The 21,333-nt window shown below is 46.3% G+C and overlaps 1 protein-coding gene across 1 annotated transcript in view; it reads left to right on the top strand.

The window, feature by feature from the left end:
- The window catches only part of LOC115124083 (actin remodeling regulator NHS-like), a 102,465-nt gene that overhangs the window by 62,327 nt on the left and 18,805 nt on the right, over window positions 1-21,333 (top strand). The window contains 2 exon segments of the mRNA XM_065009457.1: window positions 587-764; window positions 6,736-6,867. Coding sequence (XP_064865529.1) covers window positions 587-764; window positions 6,736-6,867 — 310 coding nt within the window.

Below are 21,333 nucleotides of genomic sequence, written 5' to 3'. Positions count from 1 at the left end.
CCAGGTGACTACCTCATGAAGCTAGTTGAGAGAATGCCAAGAGTAAGCAAAGCTGTCATCAAGGCAAAAGGTGGCTACTTTGAAATATCTAAAATATATTTTGATTTAACACTTTTTTTGGTTACTACATGATTCCATATGTGTAATTTCATAGTTTTGATGTCTAAACTATTATTTTACAATGTAGAAAATAGTAAAAAATAAAAACCCTTGAACGAGTAGGTGTCCAAACCTTTGACTGGTATATCAGTTACATACAGTACATCTGTCTCTCTATATCTTCTATCCTATTGATTCTTGGTCTGTAGTGTTCTGACTGTGGAAGAACTGTCTTCCAATGTGTTGTGATCAATGTGTTTGTGTGTGATAGTTCTGTCTCAGGTTTTGTTCACTTTTTATTTTTTTTATAGATAGTTTAAATATTATCTTTGTTGTGAGGTTTTTTATTACATCACTTATGGATCAATAACCCTAACCATCTGCATGTAACTCTGCTGTAACCCAGCTCCATTAACCTGACCTTAACCTTAACCATAACCTTAACCTTAACCCGACCCCTAACCTTTACCACCACTTACTGTTCCAGACTGCTCCTCCCTCTGACGGTCTCGGCCAACGACCTCGGCACCCTGTCCCTAACGTTCCCTCCACGCTGGACAAGCAGACTAACTGGTCCAGAGTTCTCCCACTGCCCACACCTCAGGAGAGGATGAAGAGCGACTCACAAGTCATCACATCCTGCGTCATCCCAATTAACGTCACTGGTAAATACCATGCAGCTTCTTAACCCTTTGAATGCATCCAACACTCTATTGCTTATACACTACTTTTGACCATGGCCCACTTCACCAGTGCGTTTTCAGAGGTCTGCTCTGTCGCTGTACCACAGCAGCCCTCATTATTCTAACTGTCCGTCCCCACCTGTCCCTTATACTCGGGTGAAAGATTTTATTTATTTATTTATTCCACCTTTGTTGGGTGGGGTGCTGAGCTGTTGGCCGGGGTTGGGGTAGCCAGGAGGAAGGCATGGCCGTAGAGAAATGCTTATTGAAATTCTTATCGGTGGTGATGGTGTTTCCTAGCCTCAGTGCAGTGGACGGCTGGGAGGAGGTGCTCTTATTCTCCATGGACTTTACTGTCCCAAAACTTTTTGGAGTTAGAGCTACAGGATGCAAATTTATTTGAAAAAGCTGGCCTTTGCTTTCCTGACTGACTGAGTGTATTGGTTCCTGACTTCCCTGAAAAGTTGCATGTCGTGAGGGCTATTCGATGCTAATGCAGAACGCCACAGGATGTTTTTGTGCTGGTCAAGAGCAGTCGGGTCTGGAGTGAACCAAGGTCTATCTGTTTATAGTTCCCACATTTTTTGAATGGGGCGTGCTTATTTAAAATAAATAGTGGGGGTATGCCGTACCAGTAAAACATGAGCCTATCACGATAATTAAAACAAAAATGTAAAGAAATCTGTAGGCTATGTACCCCGCTTTTATTTATACCGCATGTCAGAGTCCTGAAAATTTAGCACATGGCAGGGCCTCCTGGCTGTCTGTTTAAGTTATGGTTAAAAGCTGGTCTGTTTGTGCCAGTGAGGGGAAGATACTGCTTCATGAATGCCAATTAGTCCCATTAGAATAGTTAAAAGGCCTGTTGAGATGTATTTACTGTGAGTTGCATAGAGTCTCAAAGATCTGGAGCCAACAGTGGCTGAGTCAGAAACTGAACATTGTGAGAAAAGAGCTGTACTAATGTGGAGCTGAAAGAAGTCTCTAGTCACATGATAGTCATGAAGTAGAGAGAGAAGCACCACAACTAGAGACACGGAGGGAGACACAGAGACACCCGGAGGTAGACTGGGAGACACGGAGAGAGACACGGAGGTAGACTGGGAGACACGGAGAGAGACACGGAGAGAGACACGGAGGTAGACTGGGAGACACGGAGAGAGACACTGAGGTAGACTGGGAGACACGGAGAGAGACACGGAGGTAGACTGGGAGACACGGAGAGAGACACTGAGGTAGACTGGGAGACACGGAGAGAGACACTGAGGTAGACTGGGAGACACTGAGGTAGACTGGGAGACACGGAGGTAGACTGGGAGACACGGAGAGAGACACGGAGGTAGACTGGGAGACACGGAGAGAGACACGGAGAGAGACACGGAGGTAGACTGGGAGACACGGAGAGAGACACGGAGAGAGACACGGAGGTAGACTGGGAGACACGGAGGTAGACTGGGAGACACGGAGGTAGACTGGGAGACACGGAGAGAGACACGGAGAGAGACACGGAGGTAGACTGGGAGACACGGAGGTAGACTGGGAGACACGGAGAGAGACCCGGAGGTAGACTGGGAGACACGGAGAGAGACACGGAGGTAGACTGGGAGACACGGAGGTAGACTGGGAGACACGGAGGTAGACTGGGAGACACGGAGAGAGACACGGAGAGAGACACGGAGGTAGACTGGGAGACACGGAGAGAGACACGGAGGTAGACTGGGAGACACGGGGGGAGACGGGAAGACACTGAGAGAGACCAAGATGCGCAGAGAGCGGCAGCATAGTCAGTCAGGCTGCCATCAGTTAGGATCACAGATAGGATCACTAGGTACTGCATTCTATTCCAGAACTACTGCATTCTATTCCAGAACTACTGCATTCTGTTCTGGAATTCTCTACATCAGTTTGTGTCCTCAGTTTGTAAACCTGCATGATACTGTAAAATGTGGATGGCAGCTTTGCTATAGATGGCAGTAACGTGAATCTTTTTTCAGGGTGACCTAAATATTCAAACTGTGACCACTACCTGCAACCTGGTTCAGGTTAACCTACAAGGGTAGTTAAAAAACAGCACAGGAATTAAATCATCAACATGTATTGATCACATCTTTACTAAAGCTGCAGAACTCTGCTCTAAAGCAGTATCCAGATCCATCAGATGTAGTGATCACAATATAGTAGCCATAACCAGGAAAACCTAAGTTCCAAAGGCTGGAACTAATATAGTGTATAAGAGGTCATACAATACGTTTTGTAGTGATTCTTGTGTTGAAGATCTACAGTATTCAGACCACTTGACTTTTTTCCCAATGTTGTTACGTTACAGGCTTATTCTAAAATTGATTGAATTGTTTTAAAGTTTTTTTTCATCAATCTACACACAATTCCCCATAATGACAAAGCGAAAACAGGTATTGTACATTTTTGCAAATGTAAGAAATGACCTAAGTAGTTCAGACCCTTTACTCTGTTGAAGCACCTTTGGCAGTGATTACAGCCTCGAGTCTTCTTGGGTATGACGCTACAAGCTTGGCCCACCTGTATTAGGGGAGTTTCTTCCGTTCTTCTCAGCAGATCTTCTCAAGCTCTGTCAGGTTGGATGGTTGCTGCACAGCTATTTTCTCCAGAGGTGTTCGATCGGGTTTAAGTCTGGGCTCTGGCTGGTCCACTCAAGGACATTCAGAGACTTGTCCCGAAGCCACTCCTGCGTGTCTTAGCTGTGTGCTTAGGGTCGTTGTCCTGTTGGAAGGTGAACCTTCGCCCCAGTCTGAGGTCCTGAAAATATAGATGGCAGGAGTGTGAAACTATAGATGGCAGGGGGGGTGAATCTGTAGATGGCAGGAGTGTGAAACTTTGGGGATGATGTTCTCGGGGTGATGAGAGTTGTTGGGTTTGCGCCAATCTGTAGGTGGCAGGAGCGTGAATCTGGAGATGGCAGGAGCGTGAATCTGGAGATGGCAGGAGCGTGAAACTTTGTGGATGGTGCTCTCGGGTGATGAGAGGTGTTGAGTTTGCACCAGACATAGCGTTTTCCTTAATGGCCAAAAAGCTAAATTTTTGTCTAATCTGACCAGAGTACCTTCTTCCATATATTTGGGGAGTCACCCACATGCCTTTTGGCGAACACCAAATGTGTTTGCTTATTTTTTCTTTAAGCAATGGCTTTTTTTCTGGCCACTCTTCCATAAAGCCCAGCTCTGTGGAGTGTACGGCTTAAAGTGGTCCTATGGACAGATACTTGTTGTGGAAATAATCAGAATTAGTTGGTAACATAGGTAAGATGTTTTATATTCATCATATGTTTGTAAGTTACTTCTCATCAGAATGGTATGTTTGTATAATACTGTGGCAGGGTTGCAGTTATCTGTTCTATGTCAAGACTAAGTTGCTTGGGCCGCAGAGAGGGGAGAGGTCAAAGTGTCATCATGTGTAAACATATCTTTTGCTCCACTGTGTCTGTGTGGAGTCACACCCTACTTTTCCCAGCGGGGAGAGGAGGATGGCAGTGTCTGGAATCATTCTATGCTCCCTCTCATGTTGTCCCTATCTTAACATATAGCAATCATTCTCCTCTCCGTGAGCTTGTCCAGGATTGGTTGTATTTAGAATTGGTTGTATTTAGAATTGGTTGTATTTAGAATTGGTTGTATTTAGGATTGGTTGTATTTAGAATTGGTTGTATTTAGAATTGGTTGTATTTAGAATTGGTTGTATTTAGAATTGGTTGTATTTAGAATTGGTTGTATTTAGAATTGGTTGTATTTAGAATTGGTTGTATTTAGAATTGGTTGTATTTAGAATTGGTTGTATTTAGAATTGGTTGTATTTAGGATTGGTTGTATTTAGAATTGGTTGTATTTAGAATTGGTTGTATTTAGAATTGGTTGTATTTAGAATTGGTTGTATTTAGAATTGGTTGTATTTAGAATTGGTTGTATCTAAATGACAATTTGATATATGCCTGTTGATATGGAGGATTGGTTTATGGTTCTGGGGTTTGAGTAAGGAGACAAAGCTGAACAATTTATCATGTCTATGCTGTCTGACTATGTGTGTTCTTTGCTATTAAAGGATCTCAGTTGCAATGCAGAGGGGGCTCTCAGAGAATTCATTGATAGACACTGAATTACCTGAGAGTCACAGGATTGTGATAGAGCTCATATAATTAAAGATGGACTTTGATAACTAACTCTGACTTGTGTTTGCGCTCATGATTTGGTAAAAAGAGGAAATTTCCACGACATACTCCAATCTCTGCTGTGGAGCTTTGCAGCTCCTTCAGGGTTATCTTTGGTCTCTTTGTTGCCTCTCTGATTAATGCCCTCCTTGCCTGGTCTGTGAGTTTTGGTGGGTGACACTCTCTTGGCAGGTTTGTTGTGGCCCCATATTCTTTCCATTTTTTAATAATGGATTTAATGCTGCTCTGTGGGATGTTGAAAGTTTCAGATATTTTTTTATAACCCAACCCTGATCTGTACTTCTCCACAACTTTGTCCCTGACCTGTTTGGAGAGCTCCTTGGTCTTCATGGTGCCACTTGCTTGGTGGTTCCCCTTGCTTAGTGGTGTTGCAGACTCTGTGGCCTTTCAGAACAGGTATGTGTATATATAGTGAAATCATGTGACAGATCATGCACACAGGTGGACTTTATTTAACTAATTATGTGACTTCTGAAGGTAATTGGTTGCACCAGATCTTATTTAGGGGGTTCATAGTGAAGGGTGTGTACGCACCGTTTTACATTTTTTTAAATTTCACTTCACCAATTTGGACTATTTTGTGTTTGTCCTTTACATGAGATCCAAATAAAAATCAATTTAAATTACAAGTTGTAATTCAACAAAATATAGCACCAGCAGGTATATCTCTCTGGTCACCATAGCATCACTCACCTGTAGCACGCGCTCCAGCAGGTATATCTCTCTGGTCACCCCCAAAACCAATTCTTTCTTTGGCCGCCTCTCCTTCCAGTTCTCTGCTGCCAATGACTGGAACGAACTACAAAAATCTCTGAAACTGGAAACACTTATCTCCCTCACTAGCTTTAAGCACCAACTGTCAGAGCAGCTCACAGATTACTGCACCTGTACATAGCCCACATGTAATTTAGCCCAAACAACTACCTCTTTCCCTACTGTATTTATTTTATTTTATTTATTTATTAATTTATTTATTTTGCTCCTTTGCACCCCATTATTTGTATTTCTACTTTGCACATTCTTCCACTGCAAATCTACCATTCCAGTGTTTTACTTGCTATATTGTAAGGGGGATGAATACTTTTGCAAGGCACTGTAGATGGCAGTATCCTTAATCTATAGATGGCAGTAGTGTGAATCTGTAGGTGGCAGTAGTGTGAATCTGTAGGTGGCAGTAGTGTGAATCTGTAGGTGGCAGTAGTGTGAATCTGTAGGTGGCAGTAGCGTGAATCTGTAGGTGGCAGTAGCGTGAATCTGTAGGTGGCAGTAGCGTGAATCTGTAGGTGGCAGTAGCGTGAATCTGTAGGTGGCAGTAGCGTGAATCTGTAGGTGGCAGTAGCGTGAATCTGTAGGTGGCAGTAGCGTGAATCTGTAGGTGGCAGTAGCGTGAATCTGTAGGTGGCAGTAGCGTGAATCTGTAGGTGGCAGTAGCGTGAATCTGTAGGTGGCAGTAGCGTGAATCTGTAGGTGGCAGTAGCGTGAATCTGTAGGTGGCAGTAGCGTGAATCTGTAGGTGGCAGTAGCGTGAATCTATATTTTTCTGTTGATAGATACAGCTTGTATCCTCTGCTTGTCTGACCTTCCCTCTTGTTCACTGTGGAAACATTAGTTAAGCTATAACTACTATAGCTTCTAGCTAGAACTACAGCTGTTGATCTCTGCTTGCTTCAGTGTGAGAAAGAGAGGAGAGGGTTTTGCTGCTGTCACTAACAACCAAAGGTTTCTCACACGTTTTGTGTCTGCACTGTTCTGCAGGGGTTCAGTTCCACAGAGACTCTAGTGTGCACTGCTCGCTGATCCACTCTCAGTCCGTACTTCAGAGGAGGAGGAAGCTGAGGAGACGGAAGACTGTCATCGGGATTCCTAGAAGTGTTCAGCAGGACCTAGGTATGTTTAACCTTAGACCTAACCTTGAACCCAATGACCTGTACTATTTATAGACCTAGATATGACTAATTGTAGTCCTAACCTTAAACCCAAACATTTGACATTTCAGTCATTTAGCAGATGCTGTTTTCCAGAATGACTTAGTACATTCGTCTTAAGTAAGCTACATATCACAGTCATAGTAAGTAAATTTTTCCTCAAAGTAGTTATCAGCAAAGTCAGAGCTAGAAGGGCGGGGGGGTGTCAGGTGCGAGTGTTGGTTCAGGATTATTATTATTTTTATTTGGGGGGGTCGAGGTGAGGGGGAATTATTTCAGATACTGTTTGAAGAGCTAGGGTTTCAGGTTCTTTAAGAAGATGGGCAGGGACTCTGCTGTCCTAGCTTCAGGGGGAAACTGGTTCCATCATTGGGGTTCCAGGACAGAGAAGAGCTTGGACTGGACTGAGCGGGAGCTGCCAAGAGGCCAGAGGTGGCAGAACGAAGTGCTCGGGTTGGGGTGTTGGGTTTGAGCATAGCCTGAAGGTAGGGAAGGGCAGGCCTTCCCCGGGAGGAAGAGCAGTTCCGTCTTGTTGAGCTTGAGGTGGTGGGCCGACATCAGAGCGGAGATACCTGCCAGGCACACAGAGATCCGTGCCGTCACCTGGATGTCAGAAGGAGAAAAGTAGTAGTACAAAAAGAAATTCAGCCACGTTACGGACACCGCCACACTTCCAGACAAACTAAACACCTTCTTTGCCCGCTTTGAGGATAATACAGTGCCACCTTTGCGGCCCGCTAACAAGGACTGCGTGGCTCGCGTGAGTAAAACATTTAAACTTGTTAACTGGCTGCCCCCAGGTGGTGAAGGTAGGAAACAACTTCTCCACTTCGCTGACCCACAACACTGGGGTCCCCCCCCCAAGGGTGTGTGCTCAGCCCCCTCCTGCATTCCCTGTTCACCCATGATTGCGTGGCCATGCACACCTCCAACTCAATCATCAAGTTTGCAGACGACACAGTAGTGGGCTTGATCACCAACAACGACAAAACCGCCTACAAGGAGGAGGTGAGGGCACTCGGAGTGTGGCATCAGGAAAACAACCTCTCACTCAATGTCAACAAAACAAAGGAGATAATCGTGGACTTCAGGGAGCACCCCTCTATCCACATTGAAGGGACAGCAGTGGAGAAGGTGGAAAGTTGAAGTTCCTTAGCTTACACACAGGGCCTTGAGGATGATTGGCACAGGGAAGTCTTGTACATCCTTGGTCTTTTCAGGATCCACATGAATGCTGTCAAAAGACAATATGGCCGAGGAACTTCAGGGAGGTTTGGTAGAATTTGCTCTTCTTCATATTCAAGGTCAGACAAGCTTCTCTTAGCTTGTCCAACACTGCTTGAAGATCTTTAGTGTTGTTCTCTGGTCTGGGAGTAGATAATTATATCGTCCAGGTAGACGAAACAGAGCTTCCCTTTGAGCTCACCTAACGCAATCTCCATGAGTCTTTGGAAAGTGGCAGGGGCATTCTTTAATCCAAAAGGCATCACCTTAAAGGAAAACAAGCCCTCAGCACAGACAAAAGCAGTGTCCTTGCTTTCCTGGTCCATCTCAACCTGCCAATAGCCACTATTGAGGTCAAGGGCAGTGAACACAACAGCGCCAGACAATGTCTCTAGGATCTCTTGAGTGTGTGAAGAGGATAGACAACAGTCTGAGAAACATTGTTGGTCTTCCTATAGTCCACACACAATCTAAGACTACCAGTCGTTTTTGGGACGAGGACAACAGGAGCAGCCCAGGGAGAGGAGGAAAGTGAAGTACATACATCAGCATTATTCTGCAGCTGTTCCAACAGCCTTAAGTCCTCTGGCTGTTCCAACAGCCTTAAGTCCTCTGGCTGTTCCAACAGCCTTAAGTCCTCTGGCTGTTCCAACAGCCTTAACTCCCCTGGCTGTTCCAACAGCCTTAAGTCCTCTGGCTGTTCCAACAGCCTTAAGTCCTCTGGCTGTTCCAACAGCCTTAACTCCCCTGGCTGTTCCAACAGCCTTAACTCCCCTGGCTGTTCCAACAGCCTTAAGTCCTCTGGCTGTTCCAACAGCCTTAAGTCCTCTGGCTGTTCCAACAGCCTTAACTCCCCTGGCTGTTCCAACAGCCTTAACTCCTCTGGCTGTTCCAACAGCCTTAACTCCTCTGGCTGTTCCAACAGCCTTAACTCCTCTGGCTGTTCCAACAGCCTTAACTCCTCTGGCTGTTCCAACAGCCTTAACTCCTCTGGCTGTTCCAACAGCCTTAACTCCTCTGGCTGTTCCAACAGCCTTAACTCCCTCTGGCTGTTCCAACAGCCTTAACTCCTCTGGCTGTTCCAGCAGCCTTAACTCCTCTGGCTGTTCCATTAACTCCTCTGGCTGTTCCAGCAGCTCTTAACTCCCCTGGCTGTTCCAGCTGAGCTCTGCTCACAGCCTTTGCAGATCAGAAGGATTATCAAGGGTTAGTGGTACCGAGCAACGGCAGAGAAGACTGCCACATTTGAACCACAGTCAGAAGGATTATCAAGGGTTAGTGGTACTGCCCCATTTGAACCACAGTCAGAAGGATTATCAAGGGTTAGTGGTACCGGAGCAACGGCAGAGAAGACTGCCCCATTTGAACCACAGTCAGAAGGATTATCAAGGGTTAGTGGTACCGGAGCAACGGCAGAGGAGACTGCCCCATTTGAACCACAGTCAGAAGGATTATCAAGGGTTAGTGGTACCGAGCAACGGCAGAGGAGACTGCCACATTTGAACCACAGTCAGAAGGATTATCAAGGGTTAGTGGTACCGGAGCAACGGCAGAGGAGACTGCCACATTTGAACCACAGTCAGAAGGATTATCAAGGGTTAGTGGTACCGGAGCAACGGCAGAGGAGACTGCCACATTTGAACCCCAATCAGAAGGATTATCAAGGGTTAGTGGTACCGGAGCAACGGCAGAGGAGACTGCCCCATTTGAACCACAGTCAGAAGGATTATCAAGGGTTAGTGGTACCGGAGCAACGGCAGAGGAGACTGCCACATTTGAACCCCAATCAGAAGGATTATCAAGGGTTAGTGGTACCGGAGCATTTTGAACCACAGTCAGAAGGATTATCAAGGGTTAGTGGTACCGGAGCAACGGCAGAGGAGACTGCCCATTTGAACCCCAATCAGAAGGATTATCAAGGGTTAGTGGTACCGGAGCAACGGCAGAGGAGACTGCCCATTTGAACCACAGTCAGAAGGATTATCAAGGGTTAGTGGTACCGAGCAACGGCAGAGGAGACTGCCACATTTGAACCCCAGTCAGAAGGATTATCAAGGGTTAGTGGTACCGGAGCAACGGCAGAGGAGACTGCCACCCATTTGAACCACAGTCAGAAGGATTATCAAGGGTTAGTGGTACCGAGAACGGCAGAGGAGACTGCCACATTTGAACCCCAATCAGAAGGATTATCAAGGGTTAGTGGTACCGAGCAACGCAGAGGAGACTGCCCCATTTGAACCACAGTCAGAAGGATTATCAAGGTTATTATGCCCCATTTGAACCACAGTCAGAAGGATTATCAAGGGTTAGTGGTACCGGAGCAACGGCAGAGGAGACAGAACCCCAATCAGAAGGATTATCAAGGGTTAGTGGTACCGGAGCAACGGCAGAGGAGACTGCCACATTTGAACCACAGTCAGAAGGATTATCAAGGGTTAGTGGTACCGGAGCAACGGCAGAGGAGACTGCCACATTTGAACCACAGTCAGAAGGATTATCAAGGGTTAGTGGTACCGGAGCAACGGCAGAGGAGACTGCCCCATTTGAACCACAGTCAGAAGGATTATCAAGGGTTAGTGGTACCGGAGCAACGGCAGAGGAGACTGCCACATTTGAACCCCAATCAGAAGGATTATCAAGGGTTAGTGGTACCGGAGCAACGGCAGAGGAGACTGCCACATTTGAACCACAGTCAGAAGGATTATCAAGGGTTAGTGGTACCGAGCAACGGCAGAGGAGACTGCCCCATTTGAACCACAGTCAGAAGGATTATCAAGGGTTAGTGGTACCGGAGCAACGGCAGAGGAGACTGCCCCATTTGAACCCCAATCAGAAGGATTATCAAGGGTTAGTGGTACCGGAGCAACGGCAGAGGAGACTGCCCCATTTGAACCACAGTCAGAAGGATTATCAAGGGTTAGTGGTACCGGAGCAACGGCAGAGGAGACTGCCACATTTGAACCACAGTCAGAAGGATTATCAAGGGTTAGTGGTACCGGAGCAACGGCAGAGGAGACTGCCCCATTTGAACCACAGTCAGAAGGATTATCAAGGGTTAGTGGTACCGGAGCAACGGCAGAGGAGACTGCCCCATTTGAACCCCAATCAGAAGGATTATCAAGGGTTAGTGGTACCGGAGCAACGGCAGAGGAGACTTTTGAACCACAGTCAGAAGGATTATCAAGGGTTAGTGGTACCGAAACGGCAGAGAGACTGCCCCATTTGAACCACAGTCAGAAGGATTATCAAGGGTTAGTGGTACCGAGCAACGGCAGAGAGACTGCCCATTTGAACCCCAATCAGAAGGATTATCAAGGGTTAGTGGTACCGAGCAACGGCAGAGGAGACTGCCACATTTGAACCACAGTCAGAAGGATTATCAAGGGTTAGTGGTACCGAGCAAACCACAATCAGAAGGATTATCAGAGGGTAGACAACGCAGAGGAGACTGCCACATTTGAACCACAGTCAGAAGGATTATCAAGGGTTAGTGGTACGGAGCAACGGCAGAGAAGACTGCCCCATTTGAACCCCAGAGAAGACTCAGAAGGATTATCAAGGGTTAGTGGTAACAACGGCAGAGGAGACTGCACATTTGAACCACAATCAGAAGGATTATCAAGGGTTAGTGGTACCGTGCCCCATTTGAACCACAGTCAGAAGGATTATCAAGGGTTAGTGGTACGGAGCAACGGCAGAGGAGACTGCCCCATTTGAACCACAGTCAGAAGGATTATCAAGGGTTAGTGGTACAGCAACGGCAGAGAGACTGCCCCATTTGAACCCCAATCAGAAGGATTATCAAGGGTTAGTGGTACCGAGCAACGGCAGAGGAGACTGCCACATTTGAACCACAGTCAGAAGGATTATCAAGGGTTAGTGGTACCGAGCAACGGCAGAGGAGACTGCCACATTTGAACCACAGTCAGAAGGATTATCAAGGGTTAGTGGTACCGGAGCAACGGCAGAGAGACTGCCACATTTGAACCACAGTCAGAAGGATTATCAAGGGTTAGTGGTACCGAGCAACGGCAGAGAAGACTGCCACATTTGAACCACAGTCAGAAGGATTATCAAGGGTTAGTGGTACCGGAGCAACGGCAGAGAGACTGCCACATTTGAACCACAGTCAGAAGGATTATCAAGGGTTAGTGGTACCGAGCAACGGCAGAGGAGACTGCCACATTTGAACCACAGTCAGAAGGATTATCAAGGGTTAGTGGTACCGAGCAACGGCAGAGAAGACTGCCACATTTGAACCACAGTCAGAAGGATTATCAAGGGTTAGTGGTACCGAGCAACGGCAGAGAAGACTGCCACATTTGAACCACAGTCAGAAGGATTATCAAGGGTTAGTGGTACCGGAGCAACGGCAGAGAAGACTGCCCCATTTGAACCACAGTCAGAAGGATTATCAAGGGTTAGTGGTACCGGAGCAACGGCAGAGAAGACTGCCACATTTGAACCACAGTCAGAAGGATTATCAAGGGTTAGTGGTACCGGAGCAACGGCAGAGGAGACTGCCACATTTGAACCACAGTCAGAAGGATTATCAAGGGTTAGTGGTACCGGAGCAACGGCAGAGGAGACTGCCACATTTGAACCACAGTCAGAAGGATTATCAAGGGTTAGTGGTACCGAGCAACGGCAGAGAAGACTGCCACATTTGAACCACAGTCAGAAGGATTATCAAGGGTTAGTGGTACCGGAGCAACGGCAGAGAAGACTGCCACATTTGAACCACAGTCAGAAGGATTATCAAGGGTTAGTGGTACCGAGCAACGGCAGAGAAGACTCCACATTTGAACCACAGTCAGAAGGATTATCAAGGGTTAGTGGTACCGGAGCAACGGCAGAGAGACTGCCACATTTGAACCACAGTCAGAAGGATTATCAAGGGTTAGTGGTACCGAGCAACGGCAGAGAAGATTATCAAGGGTTAGTGGTACCGACAACGGCAGAGAAGACTGCCACATTTGAACCACAGTCCAAGGGTTAGTGGTACCGACAGTCAGAAGACTGCCATTTGATCAGAAGGATTATCAAGGGTTAGTGGTACCGAGCAACGGCAGAGAAGACTGCCACATTTGAACCACAGTCAGAAGGATTATCAAGGGTTAGTGGTACCGGAGCAACGGCAGAGAAGAGTGCCCCATTTGAACCACAGTCAGAAGGATTATCAAGGGTTAGTGGTACCGGAGCAACGGCAGAGAAGACTGCCCCATTTGAACCACAGTCAGAAGGATTATCGAGGGTTAGTGGTACCGAGCAACGGCAGAGAGACTGCCACATTTGAACCACAGTCAGAAGGATTATCAAGGGTTAGTGGTACCAACGGCAGAGAAGACTGCCACATTTGAACCACAGTCAGAAGGATTATCAAGGGTTAGTGGTACCGGAGCAACGGCAGAGAAGACTGCCACATTTGAACCACAGTCAGAAGGATTATCAAGGGTTAGTGGTACCGGAGCAACGGCAGAGGAGACTGCCACATTTGAACCACAGTCAGAAGGATTATCAAGGGTTAGTGGTACCGGAGCAACGGCAGAGGAGACTGCCACATTTGAACCACAGTCAGAAGGATTATCAAGGGTTAGTGGTACCGGAGCAACGGCAGAGAAGACTGCCACATTTGAACCACAGTCAGAAGGATTATCAAGGGTTAGTGGTACCGGAGCAACGGCAGAGAAGACTGCCACATTTGAACCACAGTCAGAAGGATTATCAAGGGTTAGTGGTACCGGAGCAACGCAGAGAAGAGTGCCCCATTTGAACCACAGTCAGAAGGATTATCAAGGGTTAGTGGTACCGGAGCAACGGCAGAGGAGACTGCCACATTTGAACCACAGTCAGAAGGATTATCAAGGGTTAGTGGTACCGAGCAACGGCAAGGAGACTGCCACATTTGAACCACAGTCAGAAGGATTATCAAGGGTTAGTGGTACCGAGCAACGGCAGAGAAGACTGCCACATTTGAACCACAGTCAGAAGGATTATCAAGGGTTAGTGGTACCGAAAACGGCAGAGAAGACTGCCACATTTGAACCACAGTCAGAAGGATTATCAAGGGTTAGTGGTACCGGAGCAACGGCAGAGAAGACTGCCACATTTGAACCACAGTCAGAAGGATTATCAAGGGTTAGTGGTACCGGAGCAACGGCAGAGAAGAGTGCCCCATTTGAACCACAGTCAGAAGGATTATCAAGGGTTAGTGGTACCGGAGCAACGGCAGAGAAGACTGCCCCATTTGAACCACAGTCAGAAGGATTATCGAGGGTTAGTGGTACCGGAGCAACGGCAGAGAAGACTGCCACATTTGAACCACAGTCAGAAGGATTATCAAGGGTTAGTGGTACCGAGCAACGGCAGAAGACTGCCACATTTGAACCACAGTCAGAAGGATTATCAAGGGTTAGTGGTACCGGAGCAACGGCAGAGAAGACTGCCACATTTGAACCACAGTCAGAAGGATTATCAAGGGTTAGTGGTACCGGAGCAACGGCAGAGAAGACTGCCCCATTTGAACCACAGTCAGAAGGATTATCAAGGGTTAGTGGTACCGGAGCAACGGCAGAGAAGACTGCCCCATTTGAACCCCAATCAGAAGGATTATCAAGGGTTAGTGGTACGAGTGAGGAGACTGCCCCATTTGAACCACAGTCAGAAGGATTATCAAGGGTTAGTGGTACAGCAACGGCAGAGGAGACTGCCCCATTTGAACCACAGTCAGAAGGATTATCAAGGGTTAGTGGTACTCAGAAGGATTATCAAGGGTTAGTGGTACCGAGCAACGGCAGAAAGACTGCCCCATTTGAACCACAGTCAGAAGGATTATCAAGGGTTAGTGGTACCGGAGCAACGGCAGAGAAGAGTGCCCCATTTGAACCACAGTCAGAAGGATTATCAAGGGTTAGTGGTACCGGAGCAACGGCAGAGGAGAGTGCCACATTTGAACCACAGTCAGAAGGATTATCAAGGGTTAGTGGTACCGGAGCAACGGCAGAGGAGACTGCCCCATTTGAACCACAGTCAGAAGGATTATCAAGGGTTAGTGGTACCGGAGCAACGGCAGAGGAGACTGCCCCATTTGAACCACAGTCAGAAGGATTATCAAGGGTTAGTGGTACCGAGCAACGGCAGAGGAGACTGCCCCATTTGAACCCCAATCATGTAACTTTGTAGCTTCTGATTGGAAGAAATGCTTCTTGCTCTGATTGTGTGGAAACCAGTAGCAAAGTATTGAGAAACTTTTGTTATTGACCAAATACTTATTTTCCACCATAATTTGCAAATAAATAAATTAAAAATCCTACAATGTGAATTTCTGGATTTTTTTTCTTCTCGTTTTGTCTGTCATAGTTGTAGTGTACCTATGATGAAAATTACAGGCCTCTCATCTTTTTAAAGTGGGAGAACTTGCACAATTGGTGGCTGACTAAATACTTTTTTGCCCCACTGTAGGAGCGGTTACACAGGCGGAACTCTACCTCACTCCATCCAAGTGGTCGTTTAGCCTCCCCATCAGCCAGATAGAGTGGACCTTCTGTCCACGTCTTCAAGTTGTATTGTGGACTTTTAACTTCTTGCGTCGAGCCATCCCGTGACTACAGCCTCAAGCCCATTACCATAACGCAACGTTAACTATTCATGAAAATCGCAAATGAAATGAATTAAATATGCTAGCTCTCAAGCTTAGCCTTTTGTTAACAACACTGTCATCTTAGATTTTCAAAAATATGCTTCTCAACCATAGCAAAACAAGCATTTGTGTAACAGCATTGCGTTAGCGTTAGCATTAGCATTCAGCAGGCAACATTTTCACAAAAACCAGAAAACCATTCAAATAAAATCATTTACCTTTGAAGAACTTCTGATATTTTCAATGAGGAGACTCTGTTAGATAGCAAATGTTCAGTTTTTCCTGAAAGATTATTTGTTTAGGAGAAATCGCTCCATTTTGTGTGTCACGTTTAGCTAAGAAAAAAAACCTGTATCCAGGATTGTGTAAATCTATCCGCAAGCTTATTAGCATAACACAACGTTAACTATTCATGAAAATCGCAAATGAAATGAAATCAATATGCTAGCTCTCAAGCTTAGCCTTTTGTTAACCTCCTTCCATAGTTTCTCATTGAGCAGTGTGTAGGATGACCCGGTGCCCAGGATGGTTCTTCCTTTCCAAGGGCCTATGGACAGGGGTAACACCAGTTGGTGTAGTATTGACTGTAAGGAAGGGGATGGCGATGGGAAAAGCAAACCATGCAATAATCTGAGACTGCGCTCAGAAAACAAATTTTCTGCCATGTTGGAGTCAACAGAAATCAGAAATCACATTATAAATATTCCCTTACCTTTGATGATCTTCATCAGAATGTACTCCCAGGAATCGCAATTCCACAAAGTAGCTATTTTTGTTAGGGCGTTAGGTACACGTATCCAAACGCTTGTGTAGGTCAGGCATAACGTCGGACAAAAACTTCAAAAAGTTATATTACAGGTCTTAGAAACATTTCAAACTAAGTATAGAATCAATCTTTAGGATGTTTTTATCATAAATCTTCAATAAAGATCCAACCGGAGAATTCCTTTGTGTGTAGAGGAGCCATGGAACTCAGGTCGATATCATGTGAAATGCGCGTGAACAGGAAATGGCTCTCTGACAGTAACCTGACTCATTCCCCTCTCATTCAGCCCCACAACACAGCAGAAGCCTCATTCAAGTTTCTAAAGACGGTTGACATCTAGTGGAAGCCTTGGGAAGTGCAATTTCATCCATATCCCACTGTGAATTCAACAGGGGCTGGGTTGAAAATCGACCAGCCTCAGATTTCTCACTTCCTGTTTGGATTTCTTCTCAGGTTTTTGCCTGCCATACGAGTTCTGTTATACTCACAGACATCATTCAAACTGTTTTAGAAACTTCAGTGTTTTCTATCCAATACTAATAATAATATGCATATATTAGCAACTGGGACTGAGGAGCAGGCTGCTTACTCTGGGCACCTCTGGGCACCTTTCATCCAAGCTACTCAATACTGCCCCTGCAGCCATAAGAAGTTAACTGGTTATTTGGGCAGGTTCAAAACTTACAAGCGGTTGCAAGTATTACTTTACTGGCCACATCTGAGCATGGATGTGAAGTCACACATCCGAATCTGTCAGGTTTGTCAAAAGGTACAAACCAGAAGGCAGAAAGCCTGCTGGCAAGATGCAGCAAACTGTGGTTACCTGACCCTGGGAAATGTTAGGAGTGGATTTTGTGGGTCCATTTCCTAGAAGCTCTAATCAGAATGTGTACATGCTTGTTTTTGTTGAATACTATTCCAAGTGGGTGGAGCCGTTTGCGCTTCATCAGGCCACAGCGAGGACTGTCTCTTACATCCTCATGAAAGATATCCTGACTCGCTTGGGAGTGCCTGATTACATCCTGTCTGACTGAGGTTCCCAATTTGTCTCTGATCTCTTTGAGGAGACCTGCCAAAGATGGAACCTGAGACAGAAGTTGATCACGACCTATCACCTACAGACCAACTTCACCGAGAGGGTTAATCGAACAATGGTTGCTTCCTATGTAGGGACCCAGCACCTTCATGAGTTTCGATTTGCCCTGAAATTCCGATTTGCCCTGAGTCGGCCCCTCCGAGGACCCTTGGATATGGTGCTACAAAACCGTCAGGTTACTCCAGACTTGGCATGCTATGACCAGGTAGTCCATTTCCACGACTTTAGAGCTCTCGTCTCAAAGAACATGATCCAGGCTCGACTCAAGCAGAAGAGAAATTATGATGAGAACAGACGAGACATGCAGTTCCAGCTTCGTGATCGGGTGTGGTTTCGCTCTCATCCTTACTCGAAAGCTGAACAATTCTTCTCGGCCAAGCTCGCTCCTAAATGGCAAGGACCATATAGGATTGTGGAGCAGATGGGCCCTCTGAACTACCGAGTGGTGAAAGAGGACACAGGTGAAGATCTGCACGTTGTCCATGTCTCACGCCTTAAAACCTGTTTGGGCAAGGCGTTCCGCTAGCGACCCACCCCGACAACATCCGGTGAAATTGCAGAGCGCCAAATTCAAATGAGATAAATAGTAATAATAAACATTCAAGAAAATACAAGTGTTATACATTGGTTAAAAGATTAACTTGTCAATCCAGCCGCTTTGTCAGATTAAAAAAAATACTTTAGGGTGAAAGCATAACAGCGCCCCACACACAAGCATACAAACATTTTCCAACCATGCAGAGGAGTCACGAAAGTCAGAAATGGCAATAAAATAATTCACTTAACTTTGAAGATCTTCACCTCGTTGCAATCACAAGGGTCCCAGCTACATAACAAATGGTCCTTTTGTACGATAAAGTCATTCTTTATATCCCAAAAACTCTGTTTTGTTGGCACATTAGGTTCAGTAATCCACTGGCTCAAAGGCGGTCAAAACATACATCCTAATAGTACCGGTAAAGTTCGTTGAAACATGTCAAACGATGTTTATGACAAATCCTCAGGGTGTCAATTATCTAAATAATCGATATTTCAACCTGACAATTGCGTATTCAATAGAAAGGAAATAGACAGTCACATGAAAGTCATGCTCGCAAACCAGTACTGCATGATTCCATAGACCCCTGACCAAAAGGGATTTTTCTTCGTTGTTTTAGAAAACAAGCCTGAAACCATGCCTAAAGACTGTTGACATCTAGTGGAAGCCATAGGAACTGTAATCTGGGCCCTAACCCATTACATAGCCAATAGGCTTTCAATAGAAAACCACTCTCATCAAAATAATCCCATTTCCTGGATGGATTTTCCTCAGGCTTTTGCCTGCCATATCAGTTCTGTTATACTCAGACATTATTTTAACAGTTTTAGAAACTTCAGAGTGTATTCAAATCCTAGCTTCTGGGCCTGAGTAACAGGCAGTTTACTTTGGGCACGCTTGTCATACAAACCTCAAAATACTGCCCCCTAGCAGGGGCCTGTTACCCCCCAGCTGAGGAATTGGAGGAGATTGAGCGCCGCAACGTCCTGGATATCTTTGGAGTGATTAGAGTTTTCTCGGATTCCCAGACCCAGAAGTCTAACGCCTTAAGGCCTGTTACCCCTCAGCTGAGGGGCGGAAGTGCCACAAAGTCCCGGCCCAGCCCTGAATCAATATTTTCTCTGGTAATGCAATTGAAGGCATCACACAGTGCATGTGGTGGGCTATGTGGAGAGATGGGTGAAGTGACCTATCTGGCACCCCTAACAAACAATAACCTCAAAACCGTTACAACTCCTTCGCTCAACCATCCTGGTGGAGGGACACCGATCCCGTCCCGGTCATGCCTGCAGGCCTAGGCGACTGCAAGTGAAGAGCAAAATAATCATTCTAACTTTTCTACAGCCTAGTTGGCTCACCAATACTTGTGGGTGTTTTAATTAAACAACAATGTGATGCCTTCAATTGCATTATAGCCTACTTTATTCCAATAGTAATTTGTTATGGATCCATCCAGATGTGGTCAGAAACCAGTGCATGTGGTGGGCTATGTGGAGCAATGGGTGAAGTGACAAACACCCATTAATACATTTAAAGTCCATAAACTAAGTCTATTGTCCTGCTGAGAGCCCACCAAGGGTGGATGGCTTCTTTTTTCTATTCCAATTTATTGGAAAGGCTGCTAAAACAATCCACCTGGCCCAAAGCCTTGTTACCTACTCAAATCAAATGTATTTATATAGTCCTTCTTACATCAGGTGATATCTCAAAGTGCTGTACAGATACCCAGCCTAAAACCTCAAACAGCAAGCAATGCAGGTGCTGAAGCACCGACTTAAAGAACAATGCACTTTCACTCCATTCTGCCTGACTCTCTGCCACTCCATTCTGCCTGACTCTCTGCCACTCCATTCTGTTACTCCATTCTGCCTGACTCTCTGCCACTCCATTCTGCCTGACTCTCTGCCACTCCATTCTGTTACTCCATTCTGCCTGACTCTCTGCCACTCCATTCTGCCTGACTCTCTGCCACTCCATTCTGCCTGACTCTCTGCCACTCCATTCTGCCTGACTCTCTGCCACTCCATTCTGCCTGACTCTCTGCCACTCCATTCTGTCAGACTCTCTGCCACTCCATTCTGTTACTCCATTCTGCCTGACTCTCTGCCACTCCATTCTGTCAGACTCTCTGCCACTCCATTCTGTTACTCCATTCTGCCTGACTCTCTGCCACTCCATTCTGTCAGACTCTCTGCCACTCCATTCTGTTACTCCATTCTGCCTGACTCTCTGGCACTCCATTCTGCCTGACTCTCTGCCACTCCATTCTGTTACTCCATTCTGCCTGACTCTCTGCCACTCCATTCTGTTACTCCATTCTGCCTGACTCTCTGCCACTCCATTCTGCCTGACTCTCTGCCACTCCATTCTGTTACTCCATTCTGCCTGACTCTCTGCCACTCCATTCTGCCAGACTCTCTGCCACTCCATTCTGTTACTCCATTCTGCCTGACTCTCTGGCACTCCATTCTGTTACTCCATTCTGCCTGACTCTCTGCCACTCCATTCTGTTACTCCATTCTGCCTGACTCTCTGCTACTCCATTCTGTTACTCCATTCTGCCTGACTCTCTGCCACTCCATTCTGTCAGACTCTCCCACTCCATTCTGTCAGACTCTCTGCCACTCCATTCTGCCTGACTCTCTGCCACTCCATTCTGTCAGACTCTCTGCCACTCCATTCTGCCTGAATCTCTGCCACTCCATTCTGTTACTCCATTCTGCCTGACTCTCTGCCACTCCATTCTGTTACTCCATTCTGCCTGACTCTCTGCCACTCCATTCTGCCTGACTCTCTGCCACTCCATTCTGCCTGACTCTCTGCCACTCCATTCTGTTACTCCATTCTGCCTGACTCTCTGCCACTCCATTCTGTTACTCCATTCTGCCTGACTCTCTGCCACTCCATTCTGCCTGACTCTCTGCCACTCCATTCTGTCAGACTCTCTGCCACTCCATTCTGTTACTCCATTCTGCCTGACTCTCTGCCACTCCATTCTGTCAGACTCTCTGCCACTCCATTCTGTTACTCCATTCTGCCTGACTCTCTGCCACTCCATTCTGTCAGACTCTCTGCCACTCCATTCTGTTACTCCATTCTGCCTGACTCTCTGGCACTCCATTCTGCCTGACTCTCTGCCACTCCATTCTGTTACTCCATTCTGCC

This window comes from Oncorhynchus nerka, linkage group LG25 (genome assembly GCF_034236695.1).
Source record: "Oncorhynchus nerka isolate Pitt River linkage group LG25, Oner_Uvic_2.0, whole genome shotgun sequence".
Classification (NCBI taxonomy): Eukaryota; Metazoa; Chordata; class Actinopteri; order Salmoniformes; family Salmonidae; genus Oncorhynchus; species Oncorhynchus nerka.
The sequence above is the reverse complement of the archived record's forward strand: the minus strand, read 5'-3'. Positions and strand labels throughout refer to the sequence as shown.